The sequence below is a fragment of the Tripterygium wilfordii genome, chromosome 13 (genome assembly GCF_013401445.1).
Source record: "Tripterygium wilfordii isolate XIE 37 chromosome 13, ASM1340144v1, whole genome shotgun sequence".
Taxonomy (NCBI): domain Eukaryota; kingdom Viridiplantae; phylum Streptophyta; class Magnoliopsida; order Celastrales; family Celastraceae; genus Tripterygium; species Tripterygium wilfordii.
Window position 1 is genome coordinate 8362130 of NC_052244.1, and position 21102 is coordinate 8383231.

Consider the following 21102-nt stretch of genomic DNA (forward strand, 5'->3'; position numbering starts at 1 on the left):
GATGGTTGCGCTTGTGACACACCATCGAGAGATGTGATAACTGTCTGAGATTTATCCCTCTTCTGTTATTTGAGCATCACGGCCTCCGCTGAGGAATCTGGACTATCGTGTGCTACCTTATTTTGTGTATGGATTTGAGTGCCACGACCTCCGATGAGGAATCTGGACTACCATGTGCTGCCTTGGTTTTTGGATGGATTTGAGCGCCATGGCCTCTGATGAGGATCCGGACTGCTATATGCTGTCGATCGGTTGAGGATGTTTTGTGGTGTTTACGCCCCACATGTTGGATGTGTGTTTTGCATATATATATATATATATATTTGTAAGCTTATATATATGCATACCGGGTTGTGATTGTGGCATGATCATGTTCATATTGTTCTCGCCCTTCTTTGCATCATTTCGAGTGATTTTTGTATCTATAGACTAACTCTAGTCTTTCTCTTATCGTTGTGATTTGCTCTCTCGATATCCGTCTCATGGATATTCAGGTCATTATCAGGTATTATACCCCTATTGGGCTATTTAGCTCAACCTCTATTTTCTTCTTTCCCTTTCAAGTGAGTACGCAGATGGCGATAAGCTTCTTGGGTCGTGAGCGGTTTCCCCATGGATACAGTTGAGGTTATGGGTAGTGTAGGGTTGATAGTATAAAGACTTCCGCTTTGTATAAATTATAAAGACTTATTAATTACATTTTAATGGATTTATAAATACATTTTATTCATTTTGGGATTGTATTAAATGATTTTTGGAGGATTTGCATAGATAGTTTATGTTTTAGTCAACTTGGTAATTTTGTAGACCCCCCCTTCGGGACCGGTCATTACACAACTTCTGCACTTGCCAACTAGCCAATCTGGTTATGTTCCTTTGCAAGACCAAGTTATGGCCATATAAAATATCTTGATCAATAAAAGAACAAAACACATGCACAGTTGGCTCCAAATATCCTTCCTTAGAGGTGTTTTGATTGCCTTGTAGTAAGCTAACATATTTAGAGGTCAATACAACAAAGGTGGTGTCTCCACCTCTTTGATAGATTTTATATAAAAATAACAAAACATGGTAATGATCAAGCATTTTCAGCTGACTTTCACAGTGGATAAAAGAGCAAGACTTAATCAGTTACACCAGAGTATCAACAAGCAAGACTACTAACAAGACCCAATTCATAACTTTATAAAAGTGATGGAGAAGTGAATAACCTTGGCCAAATGTCAATCCTATTTTTAGTTTCAAAAAACTAACTATGTCAAACCAATACGGAATAGGCAAGGTGATGCCCCAAGCAATAGTAGTAGTGTAAATTTTCACCAAGTAGGAGCAAACTACCTCCATAGTATGATGATACATTGCCTAAACGAATTGTGGAATTATGCTCCCAATCCTTTTACAAGTTTGTCCATGCTCTAGGATCCCCACAGCATAACTCATCACATTCTCTTTAGTTTTGTCCATATCGTGGCAATAGATTTCAATAAAATTTTCTTTTGAAAAATGATCCTCCAGTGACTTGTTTGTGCACTTGGCAACCAAGTCCACCCCTTCATAGATGTCTTATTCCTTTATAAGCATGGACTCTATCAATGTATCACTACCTGGAACAAAAATAAGATTGTTCGTTTTATTTGGGAGCTCAACCTTTTGCTTCAATACATTAGTAGAGTCCCTGTGCACTAGGATATTCAATGTTGTAAAATCTCCTCTCCCACTCGGGTTAAAGGTTGTCTTGGCTTCACTTGTTATCTTTCCACATGCACATGCCCAAGAAATAATTGGTGGTGCCTTAATGGCACAAAGATCAACAAACAAAGAAACATGTAGAGCTTTTGTCCTTCCCATACCCAGAGACCATCAAAAGAGACAATCTATGTTTCAAGGATGTCTCCTTGGTTTGTAGTAGCAATGTAAGGTGAGGATTGAGTTACTTTGGCCTAGGACGGATGACCAACATGTAGGACAACAACTGTAAGCTTATTTACCTCATGTTTAATTTCATATTCCTGGGTTTCACATTTTGATTGAATCTCCTCACCGACAACTTCTTCTTGTTTCTCAATCATATGCCCATTGGGTTCAACACTGAGCACCTTAGTTACCTGTTTCGAATGGAATTCACCTCGTACTACACCCTTACGATTTTTTTTTGGTAGAAAGTTTGTCCAACAACATGCCTACTTTGTCAGTCCAAGCACCCATTTGTTGACTCATAGAGTGGAGTTGTTCTGACATACCCCAGAGGATATCATTATGTTGCTTTGGTGATATTATTGCTTTGTCATATGAGCACACTAAATGTCGAGCGCGAGGCATTGAGCTAGATTCTCCATATGTAGCATTACTTGAAACAAAAGCTCGTTCGAGCCTTTCGTCAAACAAATGGTAGGCGTTACTTCCTCGTTGTGGTAGACATTACGCATCAAATTTTGAAGCATGCCCTCCTCCGCTACTATAGAAGGTAGTGCTTGGTTGGTCATATTGAGAGGGGTTGTACCAATTTTTCCAACCACCTACAAACTGACCATCGCGAGCTCTAGATCGTTGGTACTAATGGGTGCTATCATAATGTGAATCAAACTCATCAGCTCTGTAGTTATGCCAACCTTCGAGCTTCAGATTATGGACAGGACTATCCCATGTGCCTAAGTCCTCCGATACCACTTTGGTGCTATTCACTAATTGAAGCATAGATAATAAAAAAAGGTAGCAACTATCAATTACACCATGAAAGACACCAATATCTATTACTTGAGATATCCAGGATGCAATACAAGGTATAACTTGTTAATAAGAAAGACCAACATTAAGATAATCTCTCCAGAGATTTGTTCAAAATCTAAAACCTAACTAATCTCCAACAAATACATACATGTTCATGGTTCTTAATACCTATAAATACAATAAGAAGTTGCACAATCAGAATAGAAAGGAGATTACTAACCAACGGGGAGAACCCCTAATGTCGATTGATTGCTTGTGTAACAGGTTGAAGAACCCAAACTAGAAGAAAACTAAGAACACCTAAACTTTAACCAAAATATCCAAATTTAAGCTCCCTTAAGCTACTGCCATTCCTGTAAAGAGGATATTACTAACTTCATGGGCCTAGGCCTTGAGTACTAACCAAATCAAGGTGCAACCTATTTCCATTCCCAAATGGGCTTGCTAAACAAAAGCCCACTGCATCAGTGACACATGTCTTAACATGTGGTATAAATAAATGAACATCTTTGGGAGAACAAGTGAAAAGAGCGAGGGAAGAGCTCCTCGTTAGCTCGGCACCCCACCGAGCAAGTATGCTCGGTATGAGGAGAAGGGAACATGCTCCATTAATAAGAACCCACGTAGAGATCAGTTACTAGGGGAGTAAATATTGGGTCCACTAACCCACGTTCTCATCCACGATCTCACTCATTAATGAGGAGATACCCACGATCTCCTATAACCGACCCTTCCTAGCTCATATAATAGGGGACCCTCCAACCATGTAAAAGATTCAAACTCGGTAACTTTAACATACTAAAGAGCGACTTGAGAGAAGAGAGTTTCGAACACTGAACACTCTCCCTTTTTGATTGAGATGCTTGCTTGAGTGTCGAAGCAGTTGTCCCGAGCACACCCTCGGGCCTCCCATAGCTTATGTGTTTTCCTATGTAGATTAGCTTTCACTCTCATGAGGATCATCCTACCTTCGATCTCAGCTCTTATGACATCCTCATAACTAGACTAAATTTTGAGCAACATCAATCACAAACCTACTTTTTCTAAATTTTTTTATCATAATGTAGACCAATTCTTGAGCAATTAAATCTTAATAGTTTTTTAGTTTAGCTCTTTAAAATTCCAAAGAAAAAGTGTCATGCGACCAATAATTTTTGGGAAACGTATTTGAATGAGTCGCCTTTCTCTCAGTCACACATCTATAAGCCATACTTTAGAGTTGAAATGTTCTGGGTCTTGTGGTAGTAGCTAATAAGAAATTTGTTTACAATCAAATGGTCCCCCTAGTTCAATAGAAAAATAAAAAGGACATTTGAAAAAAGAGAGTGAAAGATTAATAACTAAAACAATTGGAAAAAAAAAGGAGATCATAATTTTTGATAAGAACCAAATATCCTTTGAATATATTCAATTATAGCGCAAAATGTTGAAATTCCACCTTTCAAAATTCTACCATTTATATCCTTATGATGACGTGGAAAATCGTGACTTCTCAAATCTCAATTGCTCGTTATCATATCCAGTTACTCAATTTTTATTGACGTCTTAGTTTATCAGACTAAATATTAGGAGGTTGATGTTTTGTCTTTGCACATGTAGAAAACATAAGATTTGGGTCCCCAAGGTATGCCTTAGGTGGACATTTCAACTCTCAAGTTAGTTATGCAGGTAATTTCCGTAGCAAAATTCATAGTTTTTTATAGTGTCGGTATTCAAAACTTTCTCCTTAACAAGTAGTGAAGAGCGAAAAGTGAGAGAGTTTTACCTGAATGGAGTTCTCCTTATATATGGCTTTTGAATTACTGATTGCCCCTGATTGGAGAGAGATTTTTTTTGGGTGAATCCCCAAAGATCTCTTGTAGATATCCTAACATATTTTCTTCCTAATTGGGGGGATATTTTCGACGGTGAGTCCATAAAGATCTCTTTGTAGATATCCTAACAGATTTTCTTCCTGATCGGTGGTAAGTTATTTCGAAGTCTTTTGGTCATCCCCCAAGGCCACTAGTTAAGCCATGTCGAGAAGCATAGAACGAGGTGATATATAGGTTGATCGAGACGCTCCCCAACTCGATCTCCTCTTTTTCCATCTGTGTGGTGTCACGTGTTAGCATCCCAGCTCCCATTCTTGCTCCAATTTTTAGCTCCAATTCTCTATCAAAACCATGTTAAATCATGAATTAAAATGTGTGATTGAGTATTTTGGTGTTTAAAATGTTATAATATAGTAAGTTTTCGAAAAAAAATTCTAAATATTAAAATTTCTAAACCCTAATATTGGAATCAAGAATTGGAGTCCCTCCCAACCCGAATATTTTTGGTATTATCACATTCCACTATTTGTTACTTAATAGATTGTTTCCAAACTTGCTTTTCCTATATTAACACTAAGTCAAAAAATTATTTATTACCTTATTTTTTATTTTTCTTCTAAACTAGAAATGGAAAATATCAACCTTCTCTATATTATAAACAAAAATAAAAATGGTATACAAATTAGTCCAAACACGTTTAGGCGACGACATATGGACCATGACCGGGTGTGCCCTCTGGACACGTTCAAAATTGATAATCAAAATAAGATTACATCATCTATAGGTGATAAAAATCAGCCCCATTTATATCACCTGGATCATCGCAATCCCAAGTGGATTGCATTGACTTTTCAAAATCAAGTTTGACTCAGCCAAGTCAGATAAATTTGGATTCGTCCTAACTATTAAGTGCTAGATTAGCGGCCATTGATTCTGAATTTACATTAAAACCCTTCACTCATCACCTAAAAATTAAAATAACGCGCAAAGTGGGGCCAAAAATATCTCAACGGGCCGGCGTCACACAATCTGTGAGCAGTTTCGCCGGTTGAGCTGCTGACCAAAGCGACGTCGTTTGGGGACATCATGTCATGTCTTCACGTTGCTGACCCCTTCCTGTATCATTTCTTTGGTTAAACCTCCCATAATCTCCTCCATAAAACCCCCTCCGGTTTATTCGTTTCCTCTCCATCGTTTTCTTCGCTTTCGATTTTGTCGCCTTTCTCCTCCCATGGCTTCTTTGTTTTTCTAAAGTAATCTCTCCATTTCAATTCAATCAATGGGCTTATCCAACCGAGAACACGCCGTCGCCGGTGAGAAAAGGCACTTGCTGGACGATGGAGTTTTCGCCGGGAATAAAATCAACGGGAATCTCGAGAAGATTTCGAATGGATATGCTCACGATTTGCACTCTGATTCTCGAATTTTAAACTGCGAAAATAGTGTAGATGAAGATATTCAAGATTCTAATGATTTTGTTGTTGAAGCTCCGGAGGAACGTTTGACACGAGAAGAGGAAGAGTTTTCGGAAATCGAGATGGGGAAGCGCGACGTAGAAGATATCGTTGTTAACGATTCGGAAACAACATTATCGCAGGAAATAGGAAATAGCGCTCCCGATACTCGCGAGAATCATGACATAACCGTTGGAAAAGAAATCAGGGGGCATGAAGGGATTGAGCAGCCTCTTGCACAGCTGCCGAAGCCAGAGGCACCACCTGGCGTCTCCATCTCAACCACACCACCTCCGTCTGGCGAAGACGATTCTAACGAGCTGATCCGATCGCAATCCTTGACGGAGAATCTTAACGTCGACATGCCTGCGATCGGCAAGTTTATACGCGAGAGAAGCAACAGCATATCCGCGGCGATTGCGAAACGGTTGTCTTCTCTTAAAGATAGCGGCGACTTTGACGATTCGAAAATGAACTCGGTGGACTCGGAAGTGACCGAGTTCAACATCTCCGGACTCAAAGTAATCGTCAAGCTCAAAAACGAAGACGAAGAGCTCAAAGGTCTCATAAGCTTCTTCTCGAGATCGAACTGCAGAGACTGCACAGCAGTCCGCACGTTTTTCAGGGAGAGAGGATTGAAGTTCGTTGAAATCAACATCGACGTTTATCCTCAGAGAGAAAAAGAGTTGATCGAGAGGACAGGGAGCTCACAGGTGCCGCAGATTTTCTTCAACGAGAAGCTGTTTGGAGGTCTTGTGGCGTTGAATTCGTTGAGGAACAGTGGGTGTTTTGAGCACAGGTTGAAGGAAATGTTAGGCAAGAAATGTCCTGATGGTTCGCCTGCACCGCCTGTGTACGGGTTTGATGATCCGGAGGAGGAATCGACGGACGAGATGGTGACGATCGTGAGGGTGTTGCATCAGAGATTGCCCATCCAGGACCGTCTAATGAAAATGAAGATCGTCAAGAACTGCTTCGCAGGGGCTGAGCTTGTGGAGGTGCTGATCCATCACTTGGACTGCGGCAGGAGGAAGGTACGAATCTGACCGTTGTTTGATTCCCTGTGTCGCGGTTTAAAAAAACAAAAACGTACTCCCCATTTTATCACCAATAAAATATTTGACCTTGGATTTGATCGATGACTAAGTTGCTGACTCTATTGATTTTTAATTTTCGAATAGAATAATAATCAATATAATTTTGCTTTTATGGTTATTGAGGCATTGGTGCTTTCTATGGCAAAACACTAATGATGGCGGACACGCAACTGGTATGATGACAGACAATAACAGCCTCGTTTGCTAAAAACAAATAGTGAAATACATCATGAAGTTAATCAATTCATATCTTAACAACAACTATGACAAGAAGTGTATCAGGGATTATAGTCTGTATATTATATTCCAGATTAGCTCAAAAAAGACAAGGCTGACAAACAAAAAGTAAAGTTTTGTTTGAAAGAAGTCCTTTGAAGCTTAATAAACCGTCATTGAATTGCTTGCCGTTCAAATCTCGCAAGTATTTTACTTGTGTGACATGTTTACAAAATTTCAATGAACTTAAACAGGTATTTGTTTTAATTTAATTCTAATTAAAGTGCAGTTTATTGTTTTCATAAATTTCAATGAACTTAAAAGGTAAACTCGAACAATTGCAATTTTTTGATCATTTTTTGGGGTCCCATACGTTAAATTTTGTTTTTCCTTTTCATTTACTCTTATCCTGAGTTGCAAGAATTTCTCGTTAGAGTAGTTTATCTGTTTGAAGTAAATAATTAATGAGTTTCCAGATCTATATTGCATGATGTCAACATTAATTAGCTTGTAAATTAGTTCATCAGTCAACATTTAGGTTGTAATTAGTTCATCAGAATCCTCAAGGATTTTTCTTCCTGCTACTTTTGTTATAAAGCTATTATTGTCAAAACAAAAAAATTCATTCAAAACTTGCTTATTTTAAGTTTTAAATTGAGTCCCAGGTTAATTCAAGATTGAATTTAAGCATCCATTGTTTTCATGCAATTATTATATTACCTATGTGCACACCCGATGGAAGTTCCTTTTATAGATGACGATATTAGTTCGATATGACAACTCCTGTAGGCCATTGATGTTGGAAAGCAGCTAGCAAGGAAGCACTTCATCCATCATGTCTTTGGGTAAGCAAATTTTTTTCAGCGCACATGAACATATATAATTGTTGGTTTGGTTTCTTTATGCATACAGGTTCTTTTTTTCTTATGTTATATATGTTTCATGCTCGTAGGCAGAATGATTTTGAAGATGGAAACCATTTTTACCGTTTTCTAGAGCATGAACCATTTATTCCCAAATGCTACAATTTCCGAGGATTTACAAATGATTGTGAACCTAAGCCGGCATCTATGGTTTGCCAAAGGCTCACCAAAATAATGTCTGCCATACTTGAGTCGTACACCTCTGACAACAGGTGCCATGTTGATTATGCAAACATCAGCAAGAGTGAGGAATTCCGGAGGTATGATCTCATTGCATACTCTTCCTTTGCTTCTTTTTTATTCCCTTATTCCATTTGACCGGGAAAGATTTTGTCATCTTGGATCTATGTTAATTTTGAGTTTTTAAACTTGATCTACCGCAAGCAACAAAAACTTGCTTTTAGAAAATTTGAATTGGCATAGTTGGTCAATGCTCCAAGAAGAACCCATTCTATTTTGGTCTCTTGAAATTTTTTTATTCAAATGGATCTAACTGAACAAATAAGATTGTGAAGACGGCAGTAGATGAGTCCATTTTGCTTTAGTGCTCGGTAAAGTGAGGGTTAATAGGATGAGTACTGGGAGTAGGAAGTAGCGAAAAAAAATAGCAGAACCAAATTTATTAGTTGAAAATGGCCAAATAGATCACCATTGCTGTGTATTTATGGAATGTGAACTAAGATTCATTGATATAAATGCTGTGTAAACTGTTCATCGATGATAGATGAGGTCATGAACATCTACTAGACTGCTTAAATAAGTGTGAAAGATTCTTATACAGTTATACATGTGATATGATTGGTAAATCAATTAATGAAGGAAGGGTCAATCTTCACAAGTGGGGGGAGAATTTCCCACTTGATTCAAAGACTTGCTCCCCTCTTCTTTTGAATAAATAACTACACACACATGCACGTAGATGTGCTTTGTTAAGTGCATATTACAATAATTGCACTAATTTTTCAGAACTTCTGGTTCTAGTGAAAATTAAACAATAGAATTGTATCATAAACTGAGTTATTAAATCTCCTTTATTTGCATGGCAATGGTAATACCTTCTAACCTCAGTGAATCATGTGTGAATCATGTGGTTGGTGTATTGAGAAACTCGTACAATGAAATAAAAGATTAATGTCATTTTAATTGAAATTGTGATTCTCGCTGGCATATTTGAGTGATACAATTCAATAATTTAATACATCATGAAGGACTTACTCAGAGATAACTAAATATGTGCTCTCTTGTCAAACCGGGATATCAATTTTTTTCCTTCTGAGCAATTGACATTTCCTGTCTCTTTTTTCTTAATAACTCCGGTTTCTGGAGATGATGTACTTTATAAATGTGCCTGGTTTAAATGATGAAGATGAGTTTGTTTTCTCAATTTCGGATGGGTTTTTTATTAGTTATATTCTGATGCTTGCTCTTTGCTTATTATTTTATTTGTCTGTACTTCTTATCATGGCGCAGAGTTTAATCTTTCTTTTCCTTTAATCCTTGAGGCATTGTGTAAGACCATTAAAAGACATAACAGTTTGTCTAGGATCTAGTAGCTTCAGTATTGACTCCTTTGTTCCTTCAGTGGACTGTAAGCTTATATCATGCCACGCTGTTCTCAACAATATTCATCGGGACTAATTCAAAGCATCATATGATTTGTCCAGCTAAGAGTCCGTAAATTAAAACTAGGAGAACAATAACCGTAGAGGAATTTTATATTTTTGTTTGAATTCCATTGACAGGTGCATATGTTCGTTCTCTTCAAATTTACATTATTTATGCGTATTGCTAGCTTCTGGAACTGCCAGCATCCACGAAATCTTTTAATAATAGTAATTTTCTAAATGATTCTTCTCTCTGTCCTTCGCACAGATATGTAAATTTGACTCAAGATCTTCAAAGGTTAAACCTCCTTGAATTGTCACCTCACGAGAAGTTGGCCTTCTTTCTGAATTTGCATAATGCAATGGTGATCCATGCTGTAATTAGGCTAGGGCATCCTGAAGGGATGAACGATAGTAGATCTATCTCTTCTGATTTCCAGTATATTGTAGGAGGGTATCCGTACTCCCTCAATACAATAAAGAACGGCATTCTCAGAAGCAACCGGAGAGCGCCCTACTCCTTGGTCAAGCCCTTTGGTACCGGAGACGGGCGCTTAGAGGTAAAGAATTTCCATCAGTTTACTTTCTGAGAAAACTATAAGTTATAAAATATATAATTATGTTCATCCGGAAAAGTATTTTTCTATTTACTCATCCAGAAGAAAGGATAAGAAAACGTAAAACATTAAACAACTTGGTTTTCTAAGCATTATAATGAAGCATAAACACAATTTAGTCACGTAAACCAATTTCTGTTAATGGAAGCTGCATAAGGACTTATTTTTGTGATATATATTGCAGATTGCTCTTCCCAAAGTGAATCCATTAATTCATTTTGGACTTTGCAATGGGACAAGGTCGAGTCCAATAGTAAGGTTCTTCACACCCCAAGGGATTGAATCTGAATTACGGTATGCTGCAAGAGACTTCTTTCAAAAGAGTAGAATGGAGGTGGACTTGGAAAAGAGGACAGTTCATCTTACGCGGATCATTAAATGGTGAGTGATAAGAGCTTGCTTCTTTTTAAAGATATTTTTAGCTGCTTGTTTGCTTATATATTTTGAAAAGGAAGTTAATAACATGAGATTCCTGACAAGTATGTGAATGTTGCTTCTTTCATTCAATTTCGTCTCTAAACTTAGTTAAAATTTTCAATACAGGTTCAGTGCTGATTTTGGGCAAGAGAAAGAAATCCTGAAATGGATCATCAATTACTTGGATGCAACAAAGGCAGGTCTTTTAACGCATCTATTGAGTGATGGAGGCCCAATTAACATTGTGTACCAAGACTACGATTGGTCTGCGAATTCCTGATCAGTACAAATTGGCTGTCTATTGGATATGTCATTTAGATAGAGAGTGAGAGAGTTTGATGGGTATGATGTGGTATAGAAGAACCTGCCCTGCCCTGACCAATGACATTTTGTATAGAATACCTTGAGATTTGATATTTGTCATCTGGCCTTGAGCAGAGGTTTCACAGAAGAAGATATAGGAATTTTGAGTGAATATTTTCTATTGAATTTTGGGCAACAATTTTACATCTGGGAAAGGGAAAAGAAATTAGTCTTGTTGAAACATCGCTTCCCTTTTCCTGTTTCTGCATGGTGAACGGATGGTGAAGAATTAGTCTGAGGCACACCACATGGATGCAGTTAGGAATGGCTTCATATATCCCCTTTCCTGGCAATAATATGTTTCATATAGTCTGCATTTCCAGTGCTGGAAACTCATCAAAGCCGATGCTGTCAATAACAATGGTTACTATAGTTATATACTTGCAGTGAATGCTTTGTGGAATTGGTTGGCTCGAGTAATCCATTTCCTAGATTGCAGAATTATGGAGACTTGTAACAAATTAAGTGCAGAACTGTGTTCACATCGAAAAAATGAATCCCGCGGCTAGGAAGATTTAAATATGTGACATTTTCATAGCATGCGAAATGAGGGGCTCGGCGGCCGGAAAGTGAGCTGTTTAGGGCTCACATAAATTTTTGAAAAAAATATTAAAAATAGGAAATATAAAATATACATGATTTTGAATCAATGGTGTATTTTTTTGTATAATAAAAAAATTCATTTAAAAAATGACAAAGCTGAATTGTTCTAAGTTGTTGAATGTAGATTGTGGAATATATTATACTCTTATGTTAACATCTAAGGTTAAGGTCAACTAAACAATTTAAGGATAAAAAATTGCATACTACCATTTTATTTTATTTTTGAAGGCTTGGCCATGGTACCTACACCACTCAAAGTTTCTTTGAGTTTCATTGGATCAAATCCAAGTTCACTCTTATCAAGGTAGTGCTTTGAGAGGCAAGCAAATCATCAAGCTTAGATGAACTTATAGAGAATTTAGAAAATTGAATTTCTAACATCATGAGCGTGTTTGGTAAGCGTTTTGAAAATGGTTTTCAGCTTTTGAAAATTTTAAATAAGGTTAAAATTCATTGGTTGTAGTTTCCATTAAACAATTTAAAAAAAGAGTTTCTCATTTGTTGCTTTTAAAAACTGAAAAACAAAAAAAATCTTTAATCGTTTTCAATCGATTTTAACTAAAACATTCGAAACAGTTTTCAAGTATTGACGTGAAACGGTTTTTCGTAACCTCGCGTATCTCTCGACATCACTCGATAATCCTAGCCGCAGCACGCTCTTCTCTTCTTTCTCTCCCCTTGGTAGATCCAGGTATGCAATTTCTTGAACTCTCTCTAGCTCGATCACCATCCGCTTATATCCATGCATCACAGTCTCTCTCTCACTCTCTTTGTTTATCTCTCTATGTTGAAAAAGTAGCGAAATCTTCGATTAAGATCAACACCATATTTGAGTGTTCAGGAATACTACTAAAATTATTCTTTACTTATATGCTATGTAGATACCTCATAAAATAAGGGTCAACCGAGTTGCCGGATAAATACAAACAAAACTCAAAATATTATCCATGGTTCGAGGTAAACCCAAAATCGTTATTGTTATACTTTATTTATTTTGCAGAATCCCTGAAAGTTTGTTAACTTCACACTTTGTGTTTATTGAATTGTATTGGGGCCATTGACGATACACATATAAGTGTATGGGCTCCCATTGAAAACTAATTGCTTGTAGAGGGAGAAAATCAATTGTAACTTCGAACATCATGTGTGTCTGCGACTTTAATATGTTTACCTTCGTATACACGGGATGGGAAGGCACAACAAATGACTCAAGTCTTTCTAGATGCAATAACAAGATTAGAAAATAAATTTTAACATCTAGTTGGAAGTATCTACATAACTTTTAGTATAAATTTAGCTATATTTTTTATATATGTATGTCAACTAATTCAAAAAATTTAAACCATGCAAACCAATATTATTTTGTTGATTCCAGATACCCTTGCACCGCCGGCTTCTTACCACCTTATAGAAAGAGGTCGATATCATATACAAGAGTATCATGATCGAGGTAGAGGACCACGGACACGCAATGAATTGTTCAACTATCGGCACTCATCAATGGGATGGTGATTGAAAGATGTTTCGGAGTTTTAAAGGCCCGCTTCCCAATTTTGAAATTGATGCCCTCTATCTGCCAAAACTCTTTTCAAAATCTAAACTCAAAATCGTTTTTAGGAACTAAATAATAAAGGAGTTTCCAAACACACTCCATATATTTTTCTTTCACATCATCAAGTTCAATTTGCAAAGAAGTAGAGTGGTTCAAAATTATGAATTCATACTCATCCCATGTTCTCAACTCTTCTTCTAATTCACGCACTCTAGTATACAAGACATCAAAATCATGAATTTTTGAAGTAATACAATTTGTCATGTTACTACTAGAAGCATGCATAGACAATTGCTCTATAAGATCTTCATTTTCTTTCGTCAAAACATCAAGTGAAAAACACGTATCATGATGTTTAGCATTAAAATCAACATACTTAGCATTCAAGTCACTAATCTCATCCACATGTGATTTCTCACTTTTAACAAGCCCAAATATTTTTATTCTAGCATCCTTCTATTTAGAAATTAAAGCACAATGAGCATCATACACATCACTCAATTCATCATAAGTGGGGAGTGTAGAATCATTTATCATATCATCCGAAATGGATGACAACTCTTCTTCTTTGCCACCATGCAAAGGTTGGCCTTGATTTCTTTCTCTTCATCATTATAGGTCTCCTCCACTTTGGTCACTAGGCACACATCGTCTTTTGATCCTTCATACTTTTTTTTCCATCATTTCCCAAATTTGTTTAGCATTTGTACACCCAGAAATGTGGTCAAACCCATATCTACTAAGAAAAATATGAAAGAGATTAATAGCATAGGCATTTAAGCATATTAATTCAATGTTCTTATTTATCCATTAATCTCCACTCTTACTAGGACAATGAAGACCATCCCTTACTATCCTTCATACATCTATGCCTCTAGATCTAATGATTGTTCTCATTCTATTCTTCTAAAATAGGTAGGCACCATCAAAGATAGGTGGACTGATCTATAGAGAGCCTTCAATCTCAACATGCAAACATGTGTAAGCCATAAAAACACTAATAAGGGTGTTAGTCCTATGTTTTAGCAGATCTAGCTCCGATACCAATTGAGGGACCTAGGTTCACCTAAGAGGGGTGAATTATATCCCCAAATTTCAATAGCAATCCCTTTTTTAAGTGATTTATAGTGGTTCAGAGCCCTCTCCTACATCCACTATCTAGGTTCAACCTAGGATTCCTAAATCCACTAAGGGTGTAATTTTCACAAGAGCTCCACAAAACTCACAACAACTAGGGTTTCAAGAACTCCCTCAAACTCCAACGGTTTCAAAAACTTTCTCAAACTCAACCTCTTCAAGGTTTCTGCCCAATAAAGAGACTTTTACAAAATTGGGCACAATAGATTCACTCAAGGTTAGCTCAAGCTAATATGGGGGGGGAACACTCAAGAATTACAACAAATATCTCATGGATAGTATAGAATGTAAGCCTAAGTGAGGTATTTCAAAAATCTAGATTTGAGCCCTAAAATGATAAGCACTCCCTCTTTGCAAAAGCAAGTAGATAAGGAAGTTTTGAGATTGTACGGCTCGGGTAGAAGCAATTTGGAGTAGCAAAGATGGCTTTGAAGGCTTGAGAATGTTGAGAGCAAAGATTTCTTCAAGTTTAACAATGGCTTCTTCAAGAAATGAATGAGAGGGAGACCCCTCTTTTGTGTCCAAGCTCTCTCCATCTCTCAATCATAGGATCAAACATTATCTTCAAATCTGGTCTCTTCAATGCAATATATAATCTTGACCCTTGAAATAAAAAGCTTCAGAAAACCTAGTCCATTCACTATATGGTCGTTTGAACATATGAGAACCCCTCAAAGGAGAGTTGGCTTTCCTTCACTATATGAGAACACCAATTTTTGATTTCCTTCACTACCAAGGAGAGTTGGCTTCAAACAAGAAGCCTCCTTCTCGTGGGATTCTGTCCCCGTATGGAGGAGGTCTTTCTTGCCACTTCTTTACAAAGATTACTCTGTTTTAATATAAAGTGTTTGAAATTATCTTGGTTTGATTTTGTTTTTCCTCTCTTGAATACCCATTTTGGCAAGAAGCCCCGAACTCATAAGTTTCTTCTCTCATGAGATCCTATCCCCGTATGGGAGGGACTTTTTGATATGGAGTCAGGCATGTCAGGTCGCTGGCTTCATTGTTGTGTGTCTTGCCCGCTTTATGTCACTAACCAATTTTAGTCATTCTCTTCTCTGCTGAACATGTTTGTCTTCTACCATTCCCTTGCAAAAGCTTGATTTTGTTCTTAAAATTTGTTGTTTACGTGCTTTGGTTTGCTGTAGAGGAATACTTGGGTTGGGTTTAGGTTATACCAAATCCTTGTTTTGGACCCAAATTCTTTTATGGATCAAATCTGTCACGCCCCTCTCCCCTAAGGTATACCGAAGTATACCTATATCTACAGAGACGTGACCGGCAGGGGACACCCCATCCCCCAAACCAGTTCCTAAACCGATAATTAAACCAAACAGATAATTAAACCAAATAACCATACGTAATAACAATAGTAATAACCACCTAAACCACTAGAGATGTAATATCCTAACCCGATTATACACTATTTATGGTATTTTGACACGTTGATCGAGGTGGAGTGAACCTCGGTAATCGTGAATCGGGATTTAGGGAGAATAAAAATTAAATCAAGAAAAAACTATGAAAATATTTTTAACAAATGGGGGATTTAAAAAGAAAATTATTGGCGCAAGAATTACTCGAATCGGATGTAAATTGGATTTATTATAAATTTTTGAAGTTAATTTGAACATTTTAGTTAGGGGTGTTTTTGAAAGATAGGTGTTTTTGAAAGTAAAATATTGTATAAAAGAAGAATTAAAGAAAATAATAAAAAAAAATAAAAAATTGCAAAAATACCCTCTTCTCTCACGATTTTCTCTCTCTCTCTCTCCTCTTTCTCTCTCTAAAATGGGTTCAACTGTGATTTTATGATTCCGGCGACGGTGACGGTCAAGGCTGGTATCAAAAGAAGCGTACGGACGAGACGAGTGTAACCCAACTTGAATCACGTCGATCGGAGCTCCGGTTTGGGAGAAATCTGAGATTGAAGTTCCGGCCACCGTGAATTTTCTTTGGTCGATCCGGCCGATTCCGGCAACGGTTTGGCTTGATTCAGGTACCTATGAGTTCATTTCATCGAGCTCTTCAATTTGATATAAGATTTGGCAGGTTTGGGTGGCCGGATCGCCGGCGGTGAAGTTGAATGGGTTCCTGCCGAGTTGACCGAGTCAGGCCGAGTTGACTCGGTTGACTGATGTGTTGACCGGTTCAACCCAGTTTGACCCGATTTAACCCGGTTTGACCAGGTTTGACCCGGTTTTGACCCATTTCACCCGGTTGGACCCGGTTTTGACCCATTTGATCCGGTTTGCCCGTTGACTGTTGACTTTGACCGTTGACCATAGTTGACCGAACGTATTTTAACTGTATTTTCGTATAATGTGTTTTTCGATGTAGACGGTGATCCCGGTTGAGATTTGAAGCAGGTTGACTTTCAGAGTTAGGGGTTTATTGGGGACGCGTGCGGGGTATTCGGTTTCTGATTTTCAGGTAGGGGTTTTCTATGTATCTTGCGTGTGATTCTAGTGTTCCGGTTTCACGGACTCTTATTATATTATGAATCTGTCGGTTTCCGGGGGTGGAAATACGACCTGTTTGTATAATTTATATGTTTTCTATGTTGATTATCATTGTTGGTACGTCTTTGGGAGTGGGGTGATTGGAGGAGGTTGAGGTACACTGTGGGGCCCATATATGAGCCCAATATATTGGATTATGATGGATTATACAGTAAACTGGGTACGTACCTGTAGACCGTATGAGGTGAGGTGCATCACAGGGGACGCTCTCTGGTGTAGGCTATGCTATCGGGATATCCGATCCTCATCCAGTTTCGGTGTGGACCTGGACTGGGAGACACCCTACGGGGATTAGGGTGGGTCCAGGGGTGGATTATGGATTATGGATTACCGGAGACTAGTGTTTGTGGTTACGGTGATGTATAGCCTTATCGGCTACCATATTACTTGGGTGAATTGCCAATGATTGTATATTTATTGTGCTGCATATTATGCGTCATATCCCTGGATTTCTTATTTTTTTGATGTCGGTGTTCCCTTTCTATGCCCTACTGAGCTTCTTGGCTCACCCCTCTTCTTGTTTCCCTTTCAGGTGAGTTGGATTTAGGTGATGCTGGTCAGCGGCGGGACGCATGAGCTGGTGTGTAGCCTCGAGCTGTTTCTTTAGCAAGTTTTGAGGATTTGGGGTTTTGTAGTTGTATATATGTTACTTATTTGCTCAGTCTGATCTCGGGTAGATAAGTCTTCTTATTTCCGCTGTTGTATAGATACTCCGATGTTTTCGATAGGTGTATATATGTGGTATTCTGGAGAGACTATGCCCATGTTATATTTCAGGAGTTGTTACTATTTTATATATTTTATATGTTGATTTAGGTATATTGGATTAAGGGTTGGTTCGGGGGATGGGGTCCCCTGCCGGTCACGTTCTTATGGGTTTAGGTACACTTCGGTATACCTTAGGAGAGAGGGGTGTGACAGTTTGGTATCGGAGCTGTAGGTTTAGATACTTATGGGGTTAGACTACCTAAGTTATGTCGTTGGCTACATATCATGCGCTTCCCGGCTGACCTGGTGAGTTTTTATTTTTGTGTTTCTTGCTTTTAGATTTATGTATACGTGTGTTAAATTTTGTAGATATGGTTGGCACACGTAATACTCGGGTGCGAGGACATGGAGGGGGTAGGGGACGACATGAGGCAGATGAGCCTCAGGTGGTAGGTGAGGCGGGTATGCCGGAGGTGTTTCCATTGGAGCGTGGGCGGGGACGGAGAGGTAGGGGTGCGAGACGTGGTAGGGGTGTGAGACGTGGGAGGGGCGGGGGCAGGCGAGGAGCGTATGTAGCTCCAGTAGACGATATTGGGGAGGTACCACTGGTACAGCCAGCACCACAGGGGGTAGAGGCAGTAGTAACTACTTTACGGCAGGAGGTCCGTGATGTTACTGAGTTGGTGCGAGCACTTGGGCAGACTGTTACCGGACTTGTGACACAGATTGCCGCTCCAGCCCCAGTTGCATTACAGGCTCCTGCTGAGGATCCAGCACAGGTTCCTATTTTAGGTGGGTTATAGGAGGGTGCAGGACAGATTATTGAGGCGCAGGCAGCTCCTTTGGCGATTGATACTTCGATCAAGGAGCTAGCTGAGTTACGAAAGACGAACCCTCCAGTTTATAGGGGAGTGATAGATCCTGTGGCAGCAGAGGAGTGGCTTCGCCAGCTACGCAGGAAGATGACTTCCTTGCGGATTCCTGAGGAGAGGAGAGCTTTATTGGCTGCAGAGTTTTTAGAGGGTGATGCTTTTACATGGTGGGAGGTGATGACAGTTAGCAGGGGCAGAGAGGGTATGCCATGGGCGGAGTTTGAGACAGTTTTTCTGGCACAGTATGTACCACAGACAGTGCGTGTAGCTAAAGCTAAGGAGTTCCTTGAGTTGATTCAGTCCCCAGACATGACAGTGACTCAGTATCAGGCTCGCTTTGAGGAGTTAGGGAGATATGGGGAGGAGTATATTTCCACTGAGGAAAAGAAGATACTGAGATTTCGGAGAGGATTGTCTCCAAAGATTTCACCTCACTTGGCAGCTCAGACTATCACCACCTATCGCGAGTGTATTGATAAGGCACTCGGAGTTGAGAGGACTTTAGTGGAGATTAAGGATTATTGGGAGATTCATAAGAGGAAGCTTGAGAGTTCTACATCTACTACTGGTGAGAGTAGTCAGCGCAGACAGAGGACTGATACCCGTGTGCAGCAGCAGAGTCAGGGGCAGAGTTCTCAGAGTCAGAGACAGAGTTATCGGGGACCTAGGCAGGGACAGCAGGGTCCTAGACAGGGTCAGCAGGGGCAGAGACAGGGTCAGCAGAGGCAGAGATTGGATCAGCAGGGTCAGGCTCTGAGACGGGATCAGCAGCCTCAGCATTGCTATGCATGTGGTCACGTGGGCCGTATGCGTTGGGATTGTCCTATGGCAAACAACCCGTTATGTTTTCAGTGTGGCTTGCCAGGACATACTCGGAGAGATTGCCCACAGGGTGGAGGACCTGCTCCGCCAGCACCTCGAGGTCAGAGAGCTCCAGCTCCAGCTCCAGTTTCAGCACCAGCACTAGCACCAAGAGGTCCTGCAGGACGTGGTAGACCATTAGCTCAGCAGCAGCAGCAGGTCCAGAGAGGTGGAGTGTATGCACTCGGGCCTGATGCAGTTCCAGCAGAGCGAGATCATTTGGGAGGTAGGTTTCTCTTATTCAGTTCTTGGGTACGTGTCTTGTTTGATACTGGTGCTACGCATTCATTTATTTCTGCATCATTTGCTGAGGCATTAGGTTTAGGGATTACAGGAGTGGCGAGGAGATTTATAGTTGATTCGCCCCTAGGATCAGGTACCGTGATTAGTGGTATCTGTAGGGACTGTATATTTAGTTTTGGAAACCATGAGTTTAGAGCGGATTTGTTTGTGATGCCATTTACTGATTTTGATGTTATTCTCGGATTGGATTGGTTGACTGAGTATGAGGCAATTATGGAGTGTGCTGAGAGGAGGATTACACTGACCACACCTGCGGGGAGGGTTAGATTTCGTGGGACGAGACTTCTTCCGTGTCCACATTTTTTAGATAATCCTCAGTACACCGATTGTATTGTAGCAGGTTTGATTACCTCAGAGTCTAGGGAGGAGTCTTTGACTCCTATACCTGTGGTGGATTACTATATGGATGTTTTTCCTGATGATTTACCGGGGTTGCCACCGCAGAGGGAGATTGACTTTGTGATTGAGTTGTATCCCGGTACAGATCCTATTTCTATACCACCGTACAGGATGGCACCAGCAGAGCTGAAGGAGTTAGACGCTCAGTTGACAGGTTTACAGAAGTTGGGTTTTATTAGACCGAGCACTTCACCTTGGGGAGCACCTGTTCTGTTTGTGAAAAAGAAGGATGGTACGATGCGGATGTGTGTGGATTACCGACAGCTGAATCGGGTGACAGTGAAGAATAAGTATCCGTTGCCGAGGATTAATGATCTGTTTGATCAATTGAGGGGTAGCCACTATTACTCCAAGATTGATCTCAGGTCAGGATATCACCAGCTGAGGATCCGGGAGGAGGATATTCCGAAGACAGCTTTCCGTACACGGTTTGGCCATTATGAGTACTTGGTTATGCCATTTGGGCTAACCAATGCACCTGCAGCGTTTATGGATTTGATGCATAGGGTATTCAGGCCATATCTGGATCAGTTTGTGATTGTGTTCATTGATGACATATTGATTTATTCAGCCACTGAGGAGGAGCACGTTAGACATCTGGGGATTGTGCTGCAGACGCTCAGGGAGCATAGATTATATGCCAAGTTGAGCAAATGTGAATTTTGGGTGACTCAGGTGAAATTTTTAGGGCATGTGATATCCCAGGAGGGGATAGCAGTGGATCCAGCTAAGGTGGAGGCAGTGATAGCATGGAGGAGACCGAAGAATGTAGGAGAAATTCACAGTTTCTTGGGGTTAGCAGGGTACTATCGACGTTTTATCGAGGGGTTCTCGCGGCTTGCAGTACCGATGACGCAGTTGACCCGAAAGGATACTTCGTTTGTATGGTCAGACGAGTGTGAGCAAGCTTTTC

General features: G+C 39.6%; 1 protein-coding gene across 1 annotated transcript; it reads left to right on the top strand.

Annotated features, from left to right (window-relative positions):
• The first annotated feature begins 5633 nt into the window (after window positions 1–5633).
• Window positions 5634–11635, top strand: LOC120013165. The gene is made up of 6 exons (XM_038864888.1): window positions 5634–7029; window positions 8098–8153; window positions 8261–8491; window positions 10104–10395; window positions 10637–10833; window positions 10996–11635. The coding sequence occupies exons 1-6, from the start codon at window positions 5821–5823 to the stop codon at window positions 11147–11149; spliced, it is 2139 nt and encodes a 712-aa protein (XP_038720816.1). The 5' UTR covers window positions 5634–5820; the 3' UTR covers window positions 11150–11635.
• The last annotated feature ends 9467 nt before the right edge of the window (window positions 11636–21102 follow it).

Excerpts from the sequence above, each read along its gene's own strand:
- LOC120013165 (XM_038864888.1), top strand. The coding sequence starts at position 5,821 with ATGGGCTTATCCAACCGAGAACACGCCGTCGCCGGTGAGAAAAGGCAC. Across the intron at positions 8,154-8,260 it reads TTCATCCATCATGTCTTTGG|GCAGAATGATTTTGAAGATG; the intron begins GTAAGCAAATTT and ends TCATGCTCGTAG. Across the intron at positions 10,834-10,995 it reads CTTACGCGGATCATTAAATG|GTTCAGTGCTGATTTTGGGC; the intron begins GTGAGTGATAAG and ends TTTTCAATACAG.